Genomic DNA, 17662 nt, shown 5'->3' on the forward strand with positions numbered 1-17662 from the left:
CCATGTTCAAGTACCTGAACTATCGTTTGGCAAACAGGGAGAGAAGCAGGTTACACATTTCCTCATCTGAATAGGGAGACAGATTTGAGTGGTTCGGTGTTTGAAGCTGTTTTTGTTATTCTGTGTTTGTGGCTTCCTGACAGCTCATTCCATGTATTCTGTAGGGACTTTGTAATTGTTTGGCAGTGATGAAGATGCACATTGAGTCCTAACGTCGGGCTCACTAAAATGTCCCCATCGAGGCATGGTGGTTTGGGCCAGAGTCAAGACAACTGACTTACTCAAATGAATCAATCAATGCCTTAAAGGTCCTTGGCATTGTCTGACATTCCAGGCCCAATGAAACACATTATGACCCAATGACTTGGTTAAACAATGCAATAAAGTGGCAATGTTATCCACTGCATAATGTCATACTACACAATATTCGTGTCTTCGTTACATTAAGCTACACTGTCCTACACACTGTCCTCCCACTGTCTGTATGTCTCTAGGTCACTAACAGACTGAACTCCACACAACACTGTTACACAACAACGAGTCCTCTCTACTGAGGTCATGTTCTGGACTTTAAAGGTCTATATTTATGGGCTGAGGAGGGCTGAATGGGCCATTAGTGGTTCACAGAAAGAGGGTCCTAAGGAAGTTGGAGAATCAAATTTCCAACTAATGAATTTCATGCCAACTGCTACAAACAGAACGATACATTCCTAGATCACCCCTAGATCATCTTGTTCTTCATAGCCATCTGAAGTTAACCAGTTCATCTTAGCTTCATCGTGTAGGGCTGCACAGTAGTTGCTCATAAAAGGGCAGTATAGGTGCTCCCCATTTATTTTGGGATCACCTACTGTTACGATAATACATCGACTCCTTAGAAAGATATGTAGGGCACTCACTTGAGTCTTGGCTCTCATGAAAGGTGAGCTGACATTGCAGGATTTCTCATGTTTTTTCTTCTCCACATTGCGGCACTCTATCTTGATGTCTGAATTGTCCTGTAATGGCAGAGAAAATGTATGTACCTACATGCCTGTAGTAGGAAATCTTGGAAGTTGCCATAAAGTACAATATGGATTGTGACATATTAATAACAAAAAATAACACTTACATTAAATGATGTATAATACATTTGATGGTTTGGCCATGGCATGGCTTGGCACAAGTCATGTAATGAATTTGATACTATGTGCAACCTCTAAGATCATAAAGAAGGATGGACAACTCAAGAAATGAGTGAGTACCTTGGCTACGAGACTGGAGAAGCGTAGATTGGGGGAGAAAGAGATGTTGAGACGAGCTCCATAGGCGTTCTCCCCACGGTTCTCCAGACGGGTGTCCACCACCAACCTTCTGCGAGAGGCCTCGATTATCCTCTCCGATGGCAGGACATCGTCCTGACTTAAGCAGACTGTGCCCCGTGTATGCACCACCTGCCCACAGAACTGCCTGAAAAAAGAAATCAGGGGAACATGCCGATTCTGTTTGTGCATAGTATGTGAATAAGGCATCATCGTATTCGTATCAATACAATGTGGAGTATGATGACTACATTTGTTTCCAAGTGACCTACCTCCGAGTAATTAGATCAGAGTGGCTCTGCAATACCAGGTTAGGAACACAGCGGTCATCCTCATCACAGCCATTCCAGAAAGGCAGCTGCAAAGTAACATGCAGCCAAGTCAACTATTGTGAAATCTTGCAGTTACAACAGTACAACTTTTCTCAGACCAATATGTTGCACTGACCTCTGAGCGGTCTCTGAGTCTTTGAAACATTGACATGAACATTATTTGCGCTACTACATTGAAATTGAGTCGGGGTTGAGTGTTTACATTCTTGCAAGTGTACTGACCGCGATGGTTGTAAACTGTTTGTTTAACTTTGACCGAAACTAAATTTGTATCTGAGCAACCCATTGGCTCTCGAAGACACTTGAATACTGAGAGGAAGGTGGAAAGCCACCCTTTGTCCCAGTCGAACTATAAGGACTCACTAACCTCACTTTTTAGTTTTGAACCTTCAGGCTCAAGAACTGACTGGCACTGCGTAATGGCTTTAACTTTACTGTTTTTAATATTCTCATACATTACTCATGAAGGTACTAAGAGTTTGACTGACCAAGACTTTTGCAGTGGGAAACCAGGCCTTACCTCAACTTTAACTGTGGTTGGCCAGCCATCATCCATTGCTGGGCCCTGATGTGGATCCATGGCAGCCACCACCACACTGAAGACAATTGGTCGGGCATAATCGGTTGTCTCCTGAGGAAGAGAATAATGGATGAGCTCAGACCTCACATCATACAGTTACCTCCTGGCCATTCAGTATTATGCTCACTAAACAGTGGCCACCAACTGTGTTTAAGAATAACATTCCTCCATACCGCAACTCTTATGGATGAGTATAAAATGTTATTGTAAAACCTTTGCACCTGCCATAATCGCGACACACTGTCTGTGTCCCATTCATCCATTATTCATGTGGATGTGCTCTCACCATGACGTGGAAGTAGACATGCTCACAGGTCTCCTCTCCAGGCAAGAGTGTGATGTTACGTGGCTGTTGCCTGTCGGTCTCATCAAGCATGGCACGGGGAGCAAACCGCTTCTCCTCGATGGACACGTTGTACTGCAGAGCTAAGCGGAGAGGGACAGTCCTTCATGAGACTAGAATACTATTGGAGACACTCCTGTATATAACAACTAGACAAAATCTTTCTTTGACTAGAGTACGGTAAGATGGACCAATGATTAAATAGGAAGTTTGAATTAAATAGGGATGACATTTTGCCATTCATCATTTATAGGTAATGACACATGCAGCAGAGGGGTCCAAAAAGGATGGTGACTTATGAATAAGAAGAATGTGTAAATGTGCCCTTAGAGCTGTTAAACATACGCTTAGTTTTCCATAGGAGGATGATGACCTAGACTTTGAATTTATGGATGTCCTGGTGTAATGGATATCTGATCCCAGCATCCCTCTCACCATGTCCCCTGAGGACTACTAGTGGTAAATAATGTACAAAGAAAATATTCAGCACAAAAGCTGACTTATTTCTTTTAACTAATTGATATATTTAGTGCATGAGAAGTGGCGTTTACCTTTGTTCATAGCTGTGGGGTCACATCGAAGACATATGATCCTTAAAAGGTTCATTCACCTTTAGGTCTAGCCTTATTTTTAAGGGAGCTGTTATTTTGGCTCCTATCTCAACTCACGGGGAGGAAAGGCTTTAAAACTCTTCCAAAGGTCAGTCACTGAAGACAATCCTGACTAATGCTACAAAGCAGTGCCAGTGATGACATGTCTCTGCTTTGGCTTAATAGGAAGCAGACTACTGCGTGAGGCACTGATAGAAGACAAGGCTCTCCATCAAGGCCAAGTAAAACCTAATGATTTAGCCCAGCGAACGACACACTACAAAGAGTGCCACAGATCTTAAGGCTGGGTAGGTTTGATGAAAAAAAAGTTTCCATTTTAAAAGTGCTGAGCTTGTATCAACTGCAACCCCAGCACATCTGACTGGGATTAGGGGTAGACAACTGAGGGTGAAAATGGTGAACAAACAGAAATACTCTATTGTTTGCTGGCCCAGTGTCTCAATCCCCAGTTTCTCCAGCCTCCCCATGGGGCGCTCCTGTCAAACCAAGACAAGATGTCTCTCAGTGACTCTTCAACTGCCCTGCATGTATGAAACATGTGGACTCAGATGAATATTTGGCAGGTCATGAGGATTTAACCCCCCCCCCCCCCCCCCCCCCCTGTGCCTAAGGACAATCTTTGAAAATAAATTGTGCGATCAGAGGCCTAGCGTCTGCTTGCGGGTGGGCTGCCCCTGCTGCTCTCAACAGGCTGGAAACCAGACCTGTCCTTGGGGACCAGTGGCTGGCGGAGGTGGTGTGGATAACTCGCTCCTAGCTTTGATAGTTTACCAAAGGCTGACATCCAGCAGGCCCCTGATGTAGCAATGGTGTTGTAGTCTAGCATACAAGCAAGTATATTGCGTGACCAACATTATTCATATTCTTTAAGTGTCTGGTTAAGTGATTCAACTTGCATCATGAAGCAATTCCAAGTGTGCTTCTGTTGGTCCAGGTAGGAATTAATGGCTTCTACATTGACAAAATTTGAAGAGGTTCCTTTCGTTGCAGCACATCAGGTCAAGTACACACTTGAAGCACCATTGCTGCATGTTCAGACTACAAAATTATGAATGTCACTGGATAATATTAATTCAAATAACTGAAATTATTTGTATCAAATTCTAGAATGAAAGACATTTTCTTTGGAGGTTATAAGGTATTTGTATTGGAATGGTTTTCACAGAAGAAAGGAATTGCTATAAAAAGAAATTCCCCTGAGACTTAGACAGAACTTTGAATGCTTCACTGACCCTTTCAACAACACTGTAGTCACTCCAGAGTTCTGTGTGTCTTGCATTTCTCTAGCAGCCCCCTTACTGTCCAAAACAGGTCTGTAGGGTAATGCAGGGCTAAACCACTCAAGACTCACCGACTTCCTGTGTTGGTCGTATGGAGGTGCGAGCCGTGACGTTTAGACATACGATAGCTGACATACAGGTCACGTCCTTGCCACCCCTTCGACAGTCCTTGTTGAAGATGTTTACTTTGCTGGGTTCAAATCTCACCATAGTATGGATACGGACCACACTGCGGGACCTGCACCCCACATGTATATAGGTGTAAGATTCATACGCTGTAGTATAACATGACCATTTCTCTCTCATAAATTAGATTTGAATTATAATATTGTTTCAAATGTCATTTTCACACTGAAAGGTAAAACACAAGTGCAGGTATCATTCTAATGTAAATTGTTAGTTCATGCAACAACAGAGAGAGAGAGAGACTTGGGTAAAGGCTTTTTAGATGTCAGTTACTGGGTGATTACAGAGCTGTCTGACTACCTCATTTGCCAATGACTAACTAACTGATTTTGTGAAACTGAATATTTCGGGAAATGTGGTAAAATGTTCAGTTCTCCTCTTACCACAGAAGCACTGCTGCACCAAGAGAGCCAACTGATAAATCCACAAGCCCATCTCCATTAATGTCCATCTTTCCATGGATGTTAAGTCCAAAGTACTGAAGGCCGTTAGCTAGTTGTGCTGCACCAATTCTCTGAGAGTAAGGGAATTAAGTTAAAAGTAAGTAATTAAACAAACCCAGGAGGCAGTCATTGGAAGTAAATTCAAATAGTAGTGTTGTATCATAAGCTTTGAAGTAAGAAGAGCATATTATGCATTCATTTTATTATTGTTAAAGTTTTTAAAATATGTTTCTGTAAGTCACTTTGGATAAAAGGCTAAATACGTAAACACAAGTATGTGCTACGGTCATAGCTCTAAAACAGGCTTTACCTGTTTATATTTGCGAAGTATCCTGTTGCGTTGACTGTAAAAGATGTAAATGGCACCACGGTGGTTGTCCTCAAGTGGTGCTCCAATCACCACATCGTTGTAGGTGTCACCATTGAGGTCTGGTACGGGGGCCAGAGCTGAACCAAAGCGAGCATTCTGTCCCTGGTCCTGGACCTCCAGAGCGCCCTCCAGTACAAAACGGTTCTGGTAGGGTGAGAGGATACGCCCAGGGTTGATTGGGAGATACACAGGATCTCAGTGTGCCAAATGAACAATAATGCCACGTATGTACACAAGAACACATAGATTGCCAGAGAGTTTGCTGAGAACATCTCTTGAGTAACCCATGACAAATCTCCAAAATCCAATATCCTACTCTGTGAGGAATGGACCTCTATTTATGTTAGACATGTGGGAACATCAATTGTTGCTTACTTAACTCGTCTCTCTCTCTCTCTCTCTCTCTCTCGCTCTCTCTCTCTATTTCGCTCTTTCTCGGGTGGCTTTGTTTGTTGTTTCAATTACATGAAATTCTTTCAGAAAGATAAACACAGAACCAACAAGGACAAATACAAAATGAAAGGCAAAACCCACAGCATTAACTTAAATTCTCAATCAGCCAAAACCTCATTCTCAAATTCCATTGTTTTTGTAAGGCAAACGTATGCCCTGAAGACATCTGCCAAGAAAATAGCCAACATGAGGCCTCACAAGTACTTATGGTCAAAGAAATAGTTACGGCTTCTGAATGCCCCCTCAGAGATTGTGTGATCAGATAACCAACAATAACGTGAAGCAAGATGGAAAGCATTCGTGACTTGAAAGATAATTAACCTCAATTCCTAGAGTGTTTTAGGAAAAGGTGCAATTTCTCAAGCTTTCAGTGCATCAGCCAAGTATGAAGAACTTTGAGTTAGCCATACACATCATCTCCAGTCATTTCAGTCTTGATCTTGGTTTTTCATATACTGTGGTGGACAGGCAAAACAAAATAAGATCACTTGTTTTTTCAGTCGTTCCTCAAGGACTAAATGAGTGAAAGGGAGGGTTATTGTATTCCACCACACTTCACACAGATGCAGAGCCTGGGGCCTACTAGATAACAAGCACAGGGAGGACCCGTGCAGTCTCAGAGGTTTATTTAAAACACATGGGGTACTGCTGAGCCTTGCGGATGGCCATTCATAGACTGACCCATTACAGCCAACTGGCAGTCCCACACAGCCCTTCTTATTCACAAGGTGTAAAGTCTGGGCAGAGGGGAGATTGAGTTTAGCTTTAAATGGAATACCTGATTGATCTCTCTATTTCCATGGGGCTTCGAAGTTAACTGGGAGGCTGTTGGGGAAATGCTTTATAAAACCTGCTGGAGAGAGGCCTGGCTGCCTGCACTGTCTCCTAATGACCAGAACTTTTTAGAATTTTCTCTCCAGCAATTTCCACCTATTAGGAGCTTTCATCCACAAGCAGCAGGTAATTATGTTTGAAGGGGTAAATGTTTTCCTGCTGGGTTCACCGTGCACTTGCCATTAATGAAGGCCGGCCGTATTCTCATTTGTGTGACGGCAGGTGCCCCATGTCTCACACTTGGAACAGGTTGGATTAATCAGTGTGTTCAGTTCAGTTACAGACAGTTTTAAAGCAACGGGTAAAGGAAATTGTTCAAACTTTTTTTCATCTGGTTAATTTGCCTGTATAATGTATGAATACAGTGAGACCTTCTCAGACAAAGTAGAGGCAGAAAGGGGAGAGACAATGGACAGACAAATGGATGTAGACAAACATTCAGAGAGAGAGAGAGAGAGAGAGAGAAAGAGAGAGAGAGAGAGAGACAGAGAGAGAGAGAGAGAGAGAGAGAGAGAGAGAGAGAGACAGATAGAGTTTAATTAAGATGGAATGTGACCACAGGAAATGGGATTGAGACTACATAAAAACGTTGACAGAGATAATGACAGTGAGGGGGTGTGGAACAGAATGGGGTTTTAGATGAGTTGTTGGTGATGAGGTGTTGAGCCGAGGGTGGTCCCCAGTGTTAGAGCTCCACCACACAGCAACGGTCACGCAACACTACATCTACTGACCTGCTCTGTCACCCGGTAGATGTACACTTTGCCCCTCTCCCAGCCTCCGCTGAAGAACATGGGAGCTGCCACCAGGAGGTTGTCTGTGACACCATCTCCATCAATGTCCACGGCGGCTATCTCACTGCCGTAGTAGGAACCTATCTGTAAAACAAATCAACGGCAGAAACATCACATCCTCCCACCTGCACAAAGAGACAAGGCAGCATAGATCCAGTCATTTGTGTTGTGGAGGCAGTATAACCTCCCTGTCATCACTGGCCAGGTGCACTTCCCATATCCCCCCTCCTCTGCCATTTTGGCTCGGTTAAACAACTGTAAAGCATAACACAGTGATCATTCCTCTAAAGAATGCAAAGTCTGTCCTCCAGCTGTTGTTGTTGTTGTCTGTGGTGTGAAATAATAGTTTGATTCTTTTTTCTTTTTTTCTCCTCATCGAGGGAGTAGGGCACAGGGCAATTTAAACACTCTGTTTTGAATTAGTGACTAAGATGGCAAGCACATGAGTTGTCCTGGCGATGTCAGCCATTTTCTGTAGGTGTGCTGTCTAAACTGTCATGGTGTTCCACTTGCTGTTTGGATAAGAGGGGGAAAAATCTGCCAGAGGTAACCTCACTGCACCTCACTGAAAAGTCTGCAAGAAGGTCACTGATTTTCAAACTTTCATCACAGTTTTCTCATAGTCAGGCTGCTTTTGGGACTCAAAGATACTTCTTTTCAAAGCTCTTTTAACTGCCATTAGTACTTTCTATTTCACCTGTATGCTTATGATGATGAAGGTGAACTGGGAATTCAGTAAAAACAAATCCTGTGGTTTTTGTGTGTGTGTGTGTGTGTGTGTGTGTGTGTGTGTGTGTGTGTGTGTGTGTGTGTGTGAAAGGGAAGGACATTCTCTACCTGTTGTCCCTTAAGTGAGTGTAAGATAGTGAGGTTGCCGTCATTTCTCAGCGTGAACACGATGACCTTGCCAGTGTGGTTGAACCGCGGAGCTCCGGCCACATACAGCTGTCCATTTCTGGCAGACACCACTGAGGTCACCGTGTAACCTGTCGGCATGGTTAAAAGCATTACTCACAGTTCATATTGCCAAGAGCAGATAGTAATTACTTTATGACCATATCATTTGTAACCATATCCTTCATAAGGGATTTGGATTTGCAGATTACATTTTTGGTTACTGTACAACTGACACCTGCCACACCAATAAACACCAGTAAACTTTCTGCTGAGGGCACAGATCTTCAGGCTGATGCATGCAAAGGATTTGTGTCTACACAGTTAAAAATGACGTCAGGAAAGCAATCAGTTACTCATATAGGGTGAGGAAATAGTAGCTGTCTGTAGCAAAATTCAGCACCCACAGCCCTAAATGACAAAAAAAGCTGGAGCACATCTGTGATTGCTGGGCTATAATCAGTCAGTCTCAGGTTGGCATAGTCCCTGCACTCTTTAGTGAGCACAACCAGATTCATGCCTTTGCCCTGTTCCATAATGAGTCTGGAATGGCTTCCATAATCAGGGCCTGATGGGAAATGGGAAAACCAGAAAACCGGAGCGGGATGTGAGGAAAACCAGTAGAGCGGTTTATGGACAGGGCCGCAGTAGTGGTGGCGTTAAACCACAAGGCTTCAATGCGCTTGCCACATGGTCCTCCAGTTGGAGAAAGAAGGAGAGAGAAGGAGAGAACAGAGAGAAGGAGAATAATAGAGTGTTGCTTGATAAGCAGTTGGTAATGAGGTCTGGCGGTCCTTTGAACCTAACTTCCTATTCAGGACCCTCTGCTTCCCTTCCATTGGTTTCACTGCTCACACCCTGATATTACACGGCAGAGGACAGGCAGACAGTTTCTTACCTAGGTATGCACCGTGATTTTTCAGTTCCTCTGGAAACTCTTTGGAGTATGAAGACTTTGGGGGGATCACTTTTCCATGGCGGGTTTCCTTCAATACTGCCCCATTCCAGTCATAGGCACCCGGCGCACCAACCAATATTCCATCCTGCCACGAAATGAGGTGAGATGTAGAACGGATAGAAAAACTGCAAATATCCAAAGTCGAAACTTTATTTGTCTTTTGTCATTTCTTCTCCGGAAATTAATCTGGAGAAACTTTCCAAACATGAGACTTGAGAAATTTCCAGTGCTTTGTCTGAAGTGGGCTGCCTCAAGGACTCTCTCGAACTACTCACCCAGGCCTGGACATGAACCACCTGTTACAACCAAGACCAGAGCAGGGGCTCATTTCCTCACTAATCAGTGAGACTGAAGTGGCCCCAAAATGAAGTTAATTAATTAATTGGACTATTTACTATGTGTGCAGTGCACTGTGTAGCAGGACAGCTTTCGGTCTGCAAAATACCTTAATTATAACTGTTAACTATAACTTATTGCATTATTGAATTTGGCTTTGACGGTTTATATGTTTCACAAAGAGAACTAAAAGATCATAAAGATTTATTAAGCATCTTGACAGCTCTTTCCTTAGTAAAGTACTCTTATTTAGCACCTGATTATCCAATAATTTACACAGATGCTGAGGATAATATTTCTGCCTGATGTACTATGAAGCAGACCCAATGTCAGTGGGTCTGTCAGAAACATGTTAACTTCAGACAGCAGCACATTTTCCAGTGGCCGCTACAAATAGAAATTTGCCAAACAGCCTTTGAATCCCTTGGAAATGGCTACACAACAATACAAGAATGACTGATCCACTACAGCTTAGGAAAATACTGTAAAAATGAACTTCCCTTCAAGGGAAATGTGTATTTGTTTGGTTGTGCATGGTTTCTATGGTAACTGACCTCAAGCAGCACAGTACTAGCGACCTAAATACTTCAGTTTGTCTACTGACAGAATTATGCCTGTACTCTATCCTTTACTGGGTCATACACATATATCAACTCTCCCCTTTCAGATGAGCATGGCCAGTTAAAAGATATCTTCAGAACAACACTATAGCAATGTTTCTAGGGTAACAATTTACTTCAACCCAGTATCCATAAAGAATTATAAACCATAAACATTTAAAAAGTATTCATAATGCATCATAGTGACTGACGTAAGTGTATATAACTATTTATAAATCGATGCGACTTCGCTCATTAAAGTATTATTATGCTGTAGTACCAGCCCTACACAACTATTATCATGAAAGCTTGTTTGGGGTCACATAAAATGCATGTATGGGGCTTCATAAAAACATTTGGTGAATAAACATCATTTGACATAAGGCAAAGGTGTCATTATCAAGAGGGAAAAGAAGCTTTATTACCCATTCTGATACTTCAAGCTGTAAGGGCATATACTATAACATCATAACACTTCATGAGTGCAGTCATTACTATGTATAAATAGTGATGTAGACTTATGTCAATTATTATGAGGCATTATGAATACTTCATAACCCTTTATGAATGTGTTTATAATGCTTTCTGAATACAGGGTTTAAGTGAAGTGTTGCTGTTTCTAGGGCTTGGTACATAAGCCTGGACAAACACAGTTTTTCAGTAAATGTTTCAAATGAATGTCACTAGAAATGAGATCTCGGCTGCTTTTGACCAGTTAGACTTACTGTATATAGCTAAACCTAGAGACGTATACCAATGTGGCAGTGCTTAAACACCTCATGGACATAAATCCTGAACAGAATACATTCCCTTGTCATTAAAGTGAATGAACGGGACCAACTAAGCATGAAGACAGCAAATAAAATATAAAACTTCTGAGGGAATTGGAACATCTGAATTTGTGTGACACTAGCAGTATTTCAAATTGGCAAAGGCTGCCTCCAGCTAAACCATCTGTGCTTCTGGGATGGTTTTCCCTTAAAGCTCTCAAATACTTTCCAAAAAGTTATCCTGCTTTCAACACTCAGGTTGGCTTTGTTGATTAAGTGCTATCCCAGGCATGCAGTATTCCAGGATGAAATTTCCAGTCATCAACCCGACCATCTACAATTTTCCCCCTCTTTTTTTAGAAGAAACCGTAATATGTGATATTCCGAACAGGTTGTACTTAGATAGTGAAACTGGGCAGGGAAATCAAAGGCATTACATCAGCGCAACTGGATCTGAGAGGCAGTCTGTGAGATCTACAGGTACAGTTGGAAACGAGATTTGGCTAGACTGCCACGGACGACTATCCAGCTGTGTCAAACCCAAAGCCAACATTCCCCATGATATCACTGCACAGCAAACAAAACTCCAAGAGAGGCGGGGGGGGGGGGGGGAATCATCTTTCCACATCTCCTAAAAGACTCCTCACAATATTCGTCCCAGGAGGTAAAGAGTGTCTCGTTCACGTTTTGGGGGAGACGCTGCAGATGGAGCCTTAAACCATGATGACCCGAATGCCTGGAGCCACATGGGAGGGCCAGAAGAGACGAAAAGCATTCGCAATGCACAGAGAACAAAAGAAGTCAAGCTAAATGACACTCACCTCGACAATGTGCGCCGAAAAGCCTGCCTGGGACATCTGGAGGGCAAATGTTGTCCCATTCTCACTAGTTCCTGCAGATAGGGTGGAGGGCAAAGGCATTCTTGAAAGCATTTTCGCAGGGCTGCAGTTTAATTCAGTACAGTGATGGAGAACAGTGAATTATAGCACAGGATTATCAGCTTGTTCAAAAGAACTGTGAAAGCACAAAAGATTGGCTTCAGTGAGATTTACAGCATTGCACAATATAAAAAGTTCATAGTTTGCGGTTTTACAGTGTAGAACATGTGCTGCAGCAGGCCTTTGTAGTTTCAATCCTGCACCTTCCAAGCTGAAGATCCGGTCTCCCAGGGCATCCACAATATCCTTCAGGGCTGCTTCATCCGTCACATTGAAGAAGTGCCCATCATCTGGGTCACTCGCAATGTATTTAATCTCGCTTAGGAAGGCCTCGGGATTGATTCCACGACGATTGTAGTAACCAAGGACCTGGATAGACACAGCGGCTAGTTATCAGTTGGTGTCCCATGCCTGCTACCCTGCTAGCATAGCGCCCTTTGGTAACAGTGACTCATTTGTACGGCACCCTTCTTCTGCAGCCCACACTAACCAACAGTTTTAAATTGGAACTCTTTAGGACGGCTAAATGTTAGACGTGGATCAGGCACTTGTCATGACTATGAGAAATTTCCAATGAAGTCAGCAGCACTGTGACCTCAAAGCCTCCCTGCCCATGTAGCCATGGTCAGTTCCAAATGGGCCACCTCATCACCTTAATCTCAGGGAGCACAGTACAGCCAAACAGCGCTCCAAAACGATTTGGTCCCGTAGAGGTCATTCACACTTTGGACCACATGAATAGAGGAGGAAATGAAAGCACAGTGAGAGCTTTGGCTGCGTGAAAAATGTGCCACTCGTCCATTAAGTTTCCAACTCACATTTTTTTTAAATGTCTTTTTCCCTTTTTTGGCAAACCTTATTTGACCACTGGCATGAAGCGTCGTTCACAAGGGGGGGAAAAGGCAAAGCGACTCACAGCAATAGCGTAGCGGGTTATGCCATCCTTCTCGCTGTCCTCAATAACCTGCTTCAAGTCTGGGCTGTCATGAGACTCTCCATCTGTGATCACAATCATCACCTTCTTTGCGCCGCGTCGCCCGCCCTTCTTGAATGCTTGTGTTCTGCGGGAGTGGAAAACATGCAGTGGAATGCATGAGAGCCCCAGAAAAGCCGAAGGGCCACATGAATCTCACTCTTAAGTGAGCAGTTTCATTCATCCAACAACTACAACCATCAACTAAAATTAACGTGAACATAAACATTTAGCAGATATGCTCCCTTGGAGATACACTCTCAGTTTTTCTAACGCGAGACTCTGAGCTGTAATCTGGCATTATCTGAGCTGCAGGTGCACTGGAAAGGGACTGAAGAGGATTGGTCGTACCGTGCTTCGTTGATGCCCAGGGCAGTGTTTGTCTCCTCACCACCACGCTGCTCGATCTTTCGGGCTGCCCTCACCACATCCTCCACCGAGCGGAAGTCACTCAAGCTGAACTCGTGGACAACTTTCTCACCATACTGCACCACACCAACCTGGACAGGGTTCCATCAGTTTAGTGAAACAGTCACAAGTCATTTTTTTAAAGGCTGCATGATTTAGAGAACTGGGGAAAGAGGTTATACTCCACAGCGGTTTCTGTGTGTTTCATGAACTATGGCCTACCTGAATCTGTCCTGGTCCAATGTAGAATTTTTGCAGAATATTTATGAGGAAATCCTGAACCTCATACCACGGGTAGATGGAATTGGACCCATCCAGAACAATCACAATGTCCATGTAAGTTTCACACCCTTTGAGAGACAAGTGTCTTTTTGAGTCAAATAGCCTTGCCATTCGCACATTAAGAAGTTCAAAACTACAATTAATATAGCCTTCATATAGGCTATATGAAGTATGTAATTGTAGTAGTTCATAACTACAATTAACAGTCAGTTAATACAATGCAGCACATCATTTGGATCCTCATAGTCAAAGAACAATTTTGTCTTGGTCTTACTTTGGAAGGCAGGGGCAACAGCCCGAGAGAACTTAAAGCTGGCGTTCACTCTTGAGCAGATTCCAGTGCTGTAGTAGGAGCTGCCGCACTCATGGGCCCACAGAGGACCGCAGGCCTGACACACAGAGGTCAACAAGGTCAAACCTCTGCATAATGGCATGGTACTTTTGCACACTGACACGCTTTTGTGTACACCAGCTACATCAGTCAGTGTAGATTCAGTTACTAATAGCATACTATATACCAACAAACTGATAGAGATTTAGGATAAAACAGGAAGCAACTGTACTGTACTGTACCATTAAAAACATTACACAAAATAAGTAAATAATGACAATTTACACTGTTCAGAGTTGCTGTTAATCTATAGACCTAATCAGAATGTTTGTAAACAAAGGTTGCCAAGGTACTTCCGGGTGGCTAACTGTCATCCTGTCAACAGTTGGTAGCATAGCATGGTAGTTTATAGTTGTTCTGCCTCCAGGCATTTAATTTGAATTGTCGAATTTGTAAAAATTTCAGTTTCATCCAGACTTTGATTTTGACGTTGTAATTTTGAGCCGTGCAGGAAGTAGGCAGGTAAAATTGTTCAGAATAATGTAGAAACGGCAGGCTGACAGTCATTACACAGTAGAGATTCCTTCTTACAGGTTGATTCCCCAGCAGAGGCATCGCTGTATCTTGTTATAACTAAGTTCATTTCATTGTTTAAAAACGTAGTTATAATGCTAAAAAAGGCAATGTTAAAACGTGGATGCTATTAGGAAATGTTAACAGTTAGCTTAACATGTGCTTTCTTTACTTCATGGAACTAGGTGACTTGGCTAATTGCAACATTTAGCTTTTTGTGTTCTAGTTTACTCTTTCACCCTTTGATCACTTGAATTTATTGTTGTGGATTCAGCACAATTTGAAAAATAAATCTGCAAACAAGAATACAAGACATTCTTCATCTTTATGAATATAAGAGAGTTTAGCTCGCTGTCTAGTTGAAGTTATCACACCTCAACGAGGACAGTACAATAGTAGTTCATTTACGAATCGATTAACATCATCCCGAAAACGTGTTGTGTTTGGGGTTGTAATTGTAAGTAGACGATGGGTTGACTCAAAAACGATCCGCATACGGATGTAATTCTAGAATGTTGATTGGTTAGGATTAGTTACCAGGCAGGAACTGGCTAATAGCAGGACCTCTATTTTTTTCGCTGAGCTGCAACGTCGTTTGCCTGACTTTTAAACGATCGTTTTATTTTGTTTATTTTAATTCTGTGAAGTTATACGTTTTAATACTCAACTGTTTTGTTAGCCGAATTTTTACGAAGTCATACGGCTAAACACACAACCGACTTGTTCACCGAACTTTTCCACCGTGGAAAATACATAGCAGCAAGCTAACGTAGCTAAACGATGCGTTAGCTTAGCCTGGTAGTCAACCTGTTGACATCGTATCTTGGTCGCATCGGGTTTAATTAATAAACACGTCTCTTACCTTGAACGTCTACTCCTCATGTCACGAAGTTGCTACACTAACTGTCTGTAACACTATGCGCAAATGCAAAATATATCCAAAACAATATAGCACATCAATGCAGCAACCTAGAAATGCTAAGCCCCCTGAACTCCTATGCATACTACAGGTTATTGAAATCAGTTTCCGAGATTGGCAAACAAAAAATATGTTTGCGAAGAAAAGAGCAACCTTCCTTGCAATGTGTTTGTAATGTTAGTTACAACCAGTCAACAGTTTTACAGAGGTATAGAAAACCTTGGTGATAGAAACTAGGTTCTAACGTCTTTGAAACCAATCTATTTATTTAGTGACATAATCTTGACAGTGACACATAACTGCTCTGAACTTTGACTGACAGCTGAGTACTTACACATTACAGCCATCAGTAGAGCTAGCAATAAATACATTTTCCAAACCAAGTGCTGTAATTACACTAGGGTGCAGATGTATATGCACACACATGATAAACAACATCTGAACGAATTTAAATACAATTCAATAGCAAACATTGAAAAAACTATGACAGTGTATGTTTTTTTTTTTTTGATGCAAGACATTCAGTGTCAAGTGATTGCAGGGAGATAGGTGCAGTGTCTTGTATGCTGTGGTCAGTCTAAATTAATTGAGTCTTGATGTGTTCCATTCAGTAGACCTGTGGAAATATACTGCAAAGCATATACTTGTTTTAAAAACATAATTACTAACACCATTCAAAGCAAGATCAGTTTAGTTGAAAGCCCACTCACCACGTCGAGGTACAGGTTATGGGTTAGGGTTAGTGAGACAGGACAAGACAAGACAAGGTTAATGAAAAAGAAAAGGATGCTTAGATACTTTTAAATAACAAATGTGTATAACAGACATATGTGACAGACATACAAACTTCACAGGGACATACATAGAACATGGTATACATATAACATACATTTAAAGTGGAAAATGGAGAGAGAACCAAACTTACCTGTCCCCTTACAAAAAACAGTAAAAACAACCTGCAACCCCAGGTGTGCGCTGACAGATTGCACGCCGCACTTGGGAACCGTAAAGGACATTCACCATCCGTTCCAATCTGGACACTCCTTTGGCTGTCATGGACTCCACCTTAAACGGTCCAGCCCAACGTTCATTCATCGCATTTCCTAACTTCACCGCTTTCTTGTTCTGCCAAGAGGACCTCATCGCCCTCCTTGACATCAAAGCATTTAACATTACGCCTCTGCTGGGTTTCAAACTGCAATTTCTGTCTACCCTGGGCAATTGCAATGTTCTCCTGAACCTTGGCATGAACTTTGGCAAGTGAGTCTGCCCTCCTCTGCAGCGTCTCTTCATTGGGCTCACCTTTGTGGAACGCTGCTTCGAGGTGTTTATCGAATAAACAGCGTGTTGCAGATAGACGTCCCAGTCATTCTGCTCCTCATTACCGTACTTTGCAAGATGGCGCTTAATGTTCTGGTTTGAGCGCTCATCTTGCCCATTGCTCTGCGGGTGGTAGGCTGAAGTTACAGCATGCTCTATCCCAAAGGTTTCAAAAAGAGCTTTGTTACAGTCATTAACAAACTCTCTTCCCATATCAGTGATAATCTTTTTGACACCACCCTGTGCCAAAACACTTTGTGTCACCATTAGTTCTACCCTTGGACCGTTCTTGCCTCTCAGAGGCCTAGCCATGACCCACTTGGAGAACAAATCAGTAAAACTTATGATATGGGTGTAACCCTTGGATGTCGTTTTGAGCGGCCCAATTAAATCAGCTCCCATGACCTGCCAGGGACCCTGGACCTTAATAGGGTGTAGCGTAGGTGCTACAGTCTTAATTCTGTCATGCCTCTGACATGGCTCACAGGAACCAACCAAATCCTCTACATCCTTTTTCAAAGTCAGCCAATAAAAATTCTGCACTGCCTTCTGTGCAGTCTTCTGTACACCAGGGTGCTCTCCAGTGGCTGCACTGTCATGGCACTCATACAGTACCCTGTCCCTCTCCTCAGGGGTACGTACAACCAGACGTCTCTTACCTGAATTAACAACTTACCCATATCTAACACATACTGCTTTGCTGCTCTACCGACAGAAGACATCTGTATCCTACTACTCCCTAGTTGGTGGGAACCATTTGCAAGGTAATAAAATATAGCGTCCAGACGTGCAAAACTCTCCATCTCTCAAGTATGTCTAAATATAAACACAATA

General features: G+C 42.7%; 1 protein-coding gene across 1 annotated transcript in view; it reads right to left on the bottom strand.

Annotated features, from left to right (window-relative positions):
* Window positions 1-17662, bottom strand: part of itga11a (integrin, alpha 11a) — a 41038-nt gene that overhangs the window by 5588 nt on the left and 17788 nt on the right. The window contains exons 5-21 of the mRNA XM_031569358.1: window positions 13960-14074; window positions 13626-13753; window positions 13347-13495; window positions 12939-13083; window positions 12226-12391; window positions 11906-11976; window positions 9320-9464; window positions 8365-8513; window positions 7468-7611; window positions 5387-5590; window positions 5017-5147; window positions 4519-4685; window positions 2500-2639; window positions 2154-2264; window positions 1574-1659; window positions 1245-1449; window positions 900-998 (exon numbers count right to left, since the gene is read on the bottom strand). Of these exons, the coding sequence (XP_031425218.1) occupies window positions 900-998; window positions 1245-1449; window positions 1574-1659; window positions 2154-2264; window positions 2500-2639; window positions 4519-4685; window positions 5017-5147; window positions 5387-5590; window positions 7468-7611; window positions 8365-8513; window positions 9320-9464; window positions 11906-11976; window positions 12226-12391; window positions 12939-13083; window positions 13347-13495; window positions 13626-13753; window positions 13960-14074 (2355 nt within the window). The remainder of the gene's footprint in view (window positions 1-899; window positions 999-1244; window positions 1450-1573; window positions 1660-2153; window positions 2265-2499; window positions 2640-4518; window positions 4686-5016; window positions 5148-5386; window positions 5591-7467; window positions 7612-8364; window positions 8514-9319; window positions 9465-11905; window positions 11977-12225; window positions 12392-12938; window positions 13084-13346; window positions 13496-13625; window positions 13754-13959; window positions 14075-17662) is intronic.

This window comes from Clupea harengus, chromosome 6 (genome assembly GCF_900700415.2).
Source record: "Clupea harengus chromosome 6, Ch_v2.0.2, whole genome shotgun sequence".
NCBI classification, from domain to species: Eukaryota; Metazoa; Chordata; class Actinopteri; order Clupeiformes; family Clupeidae; genus Clupea; species Clupea harengus.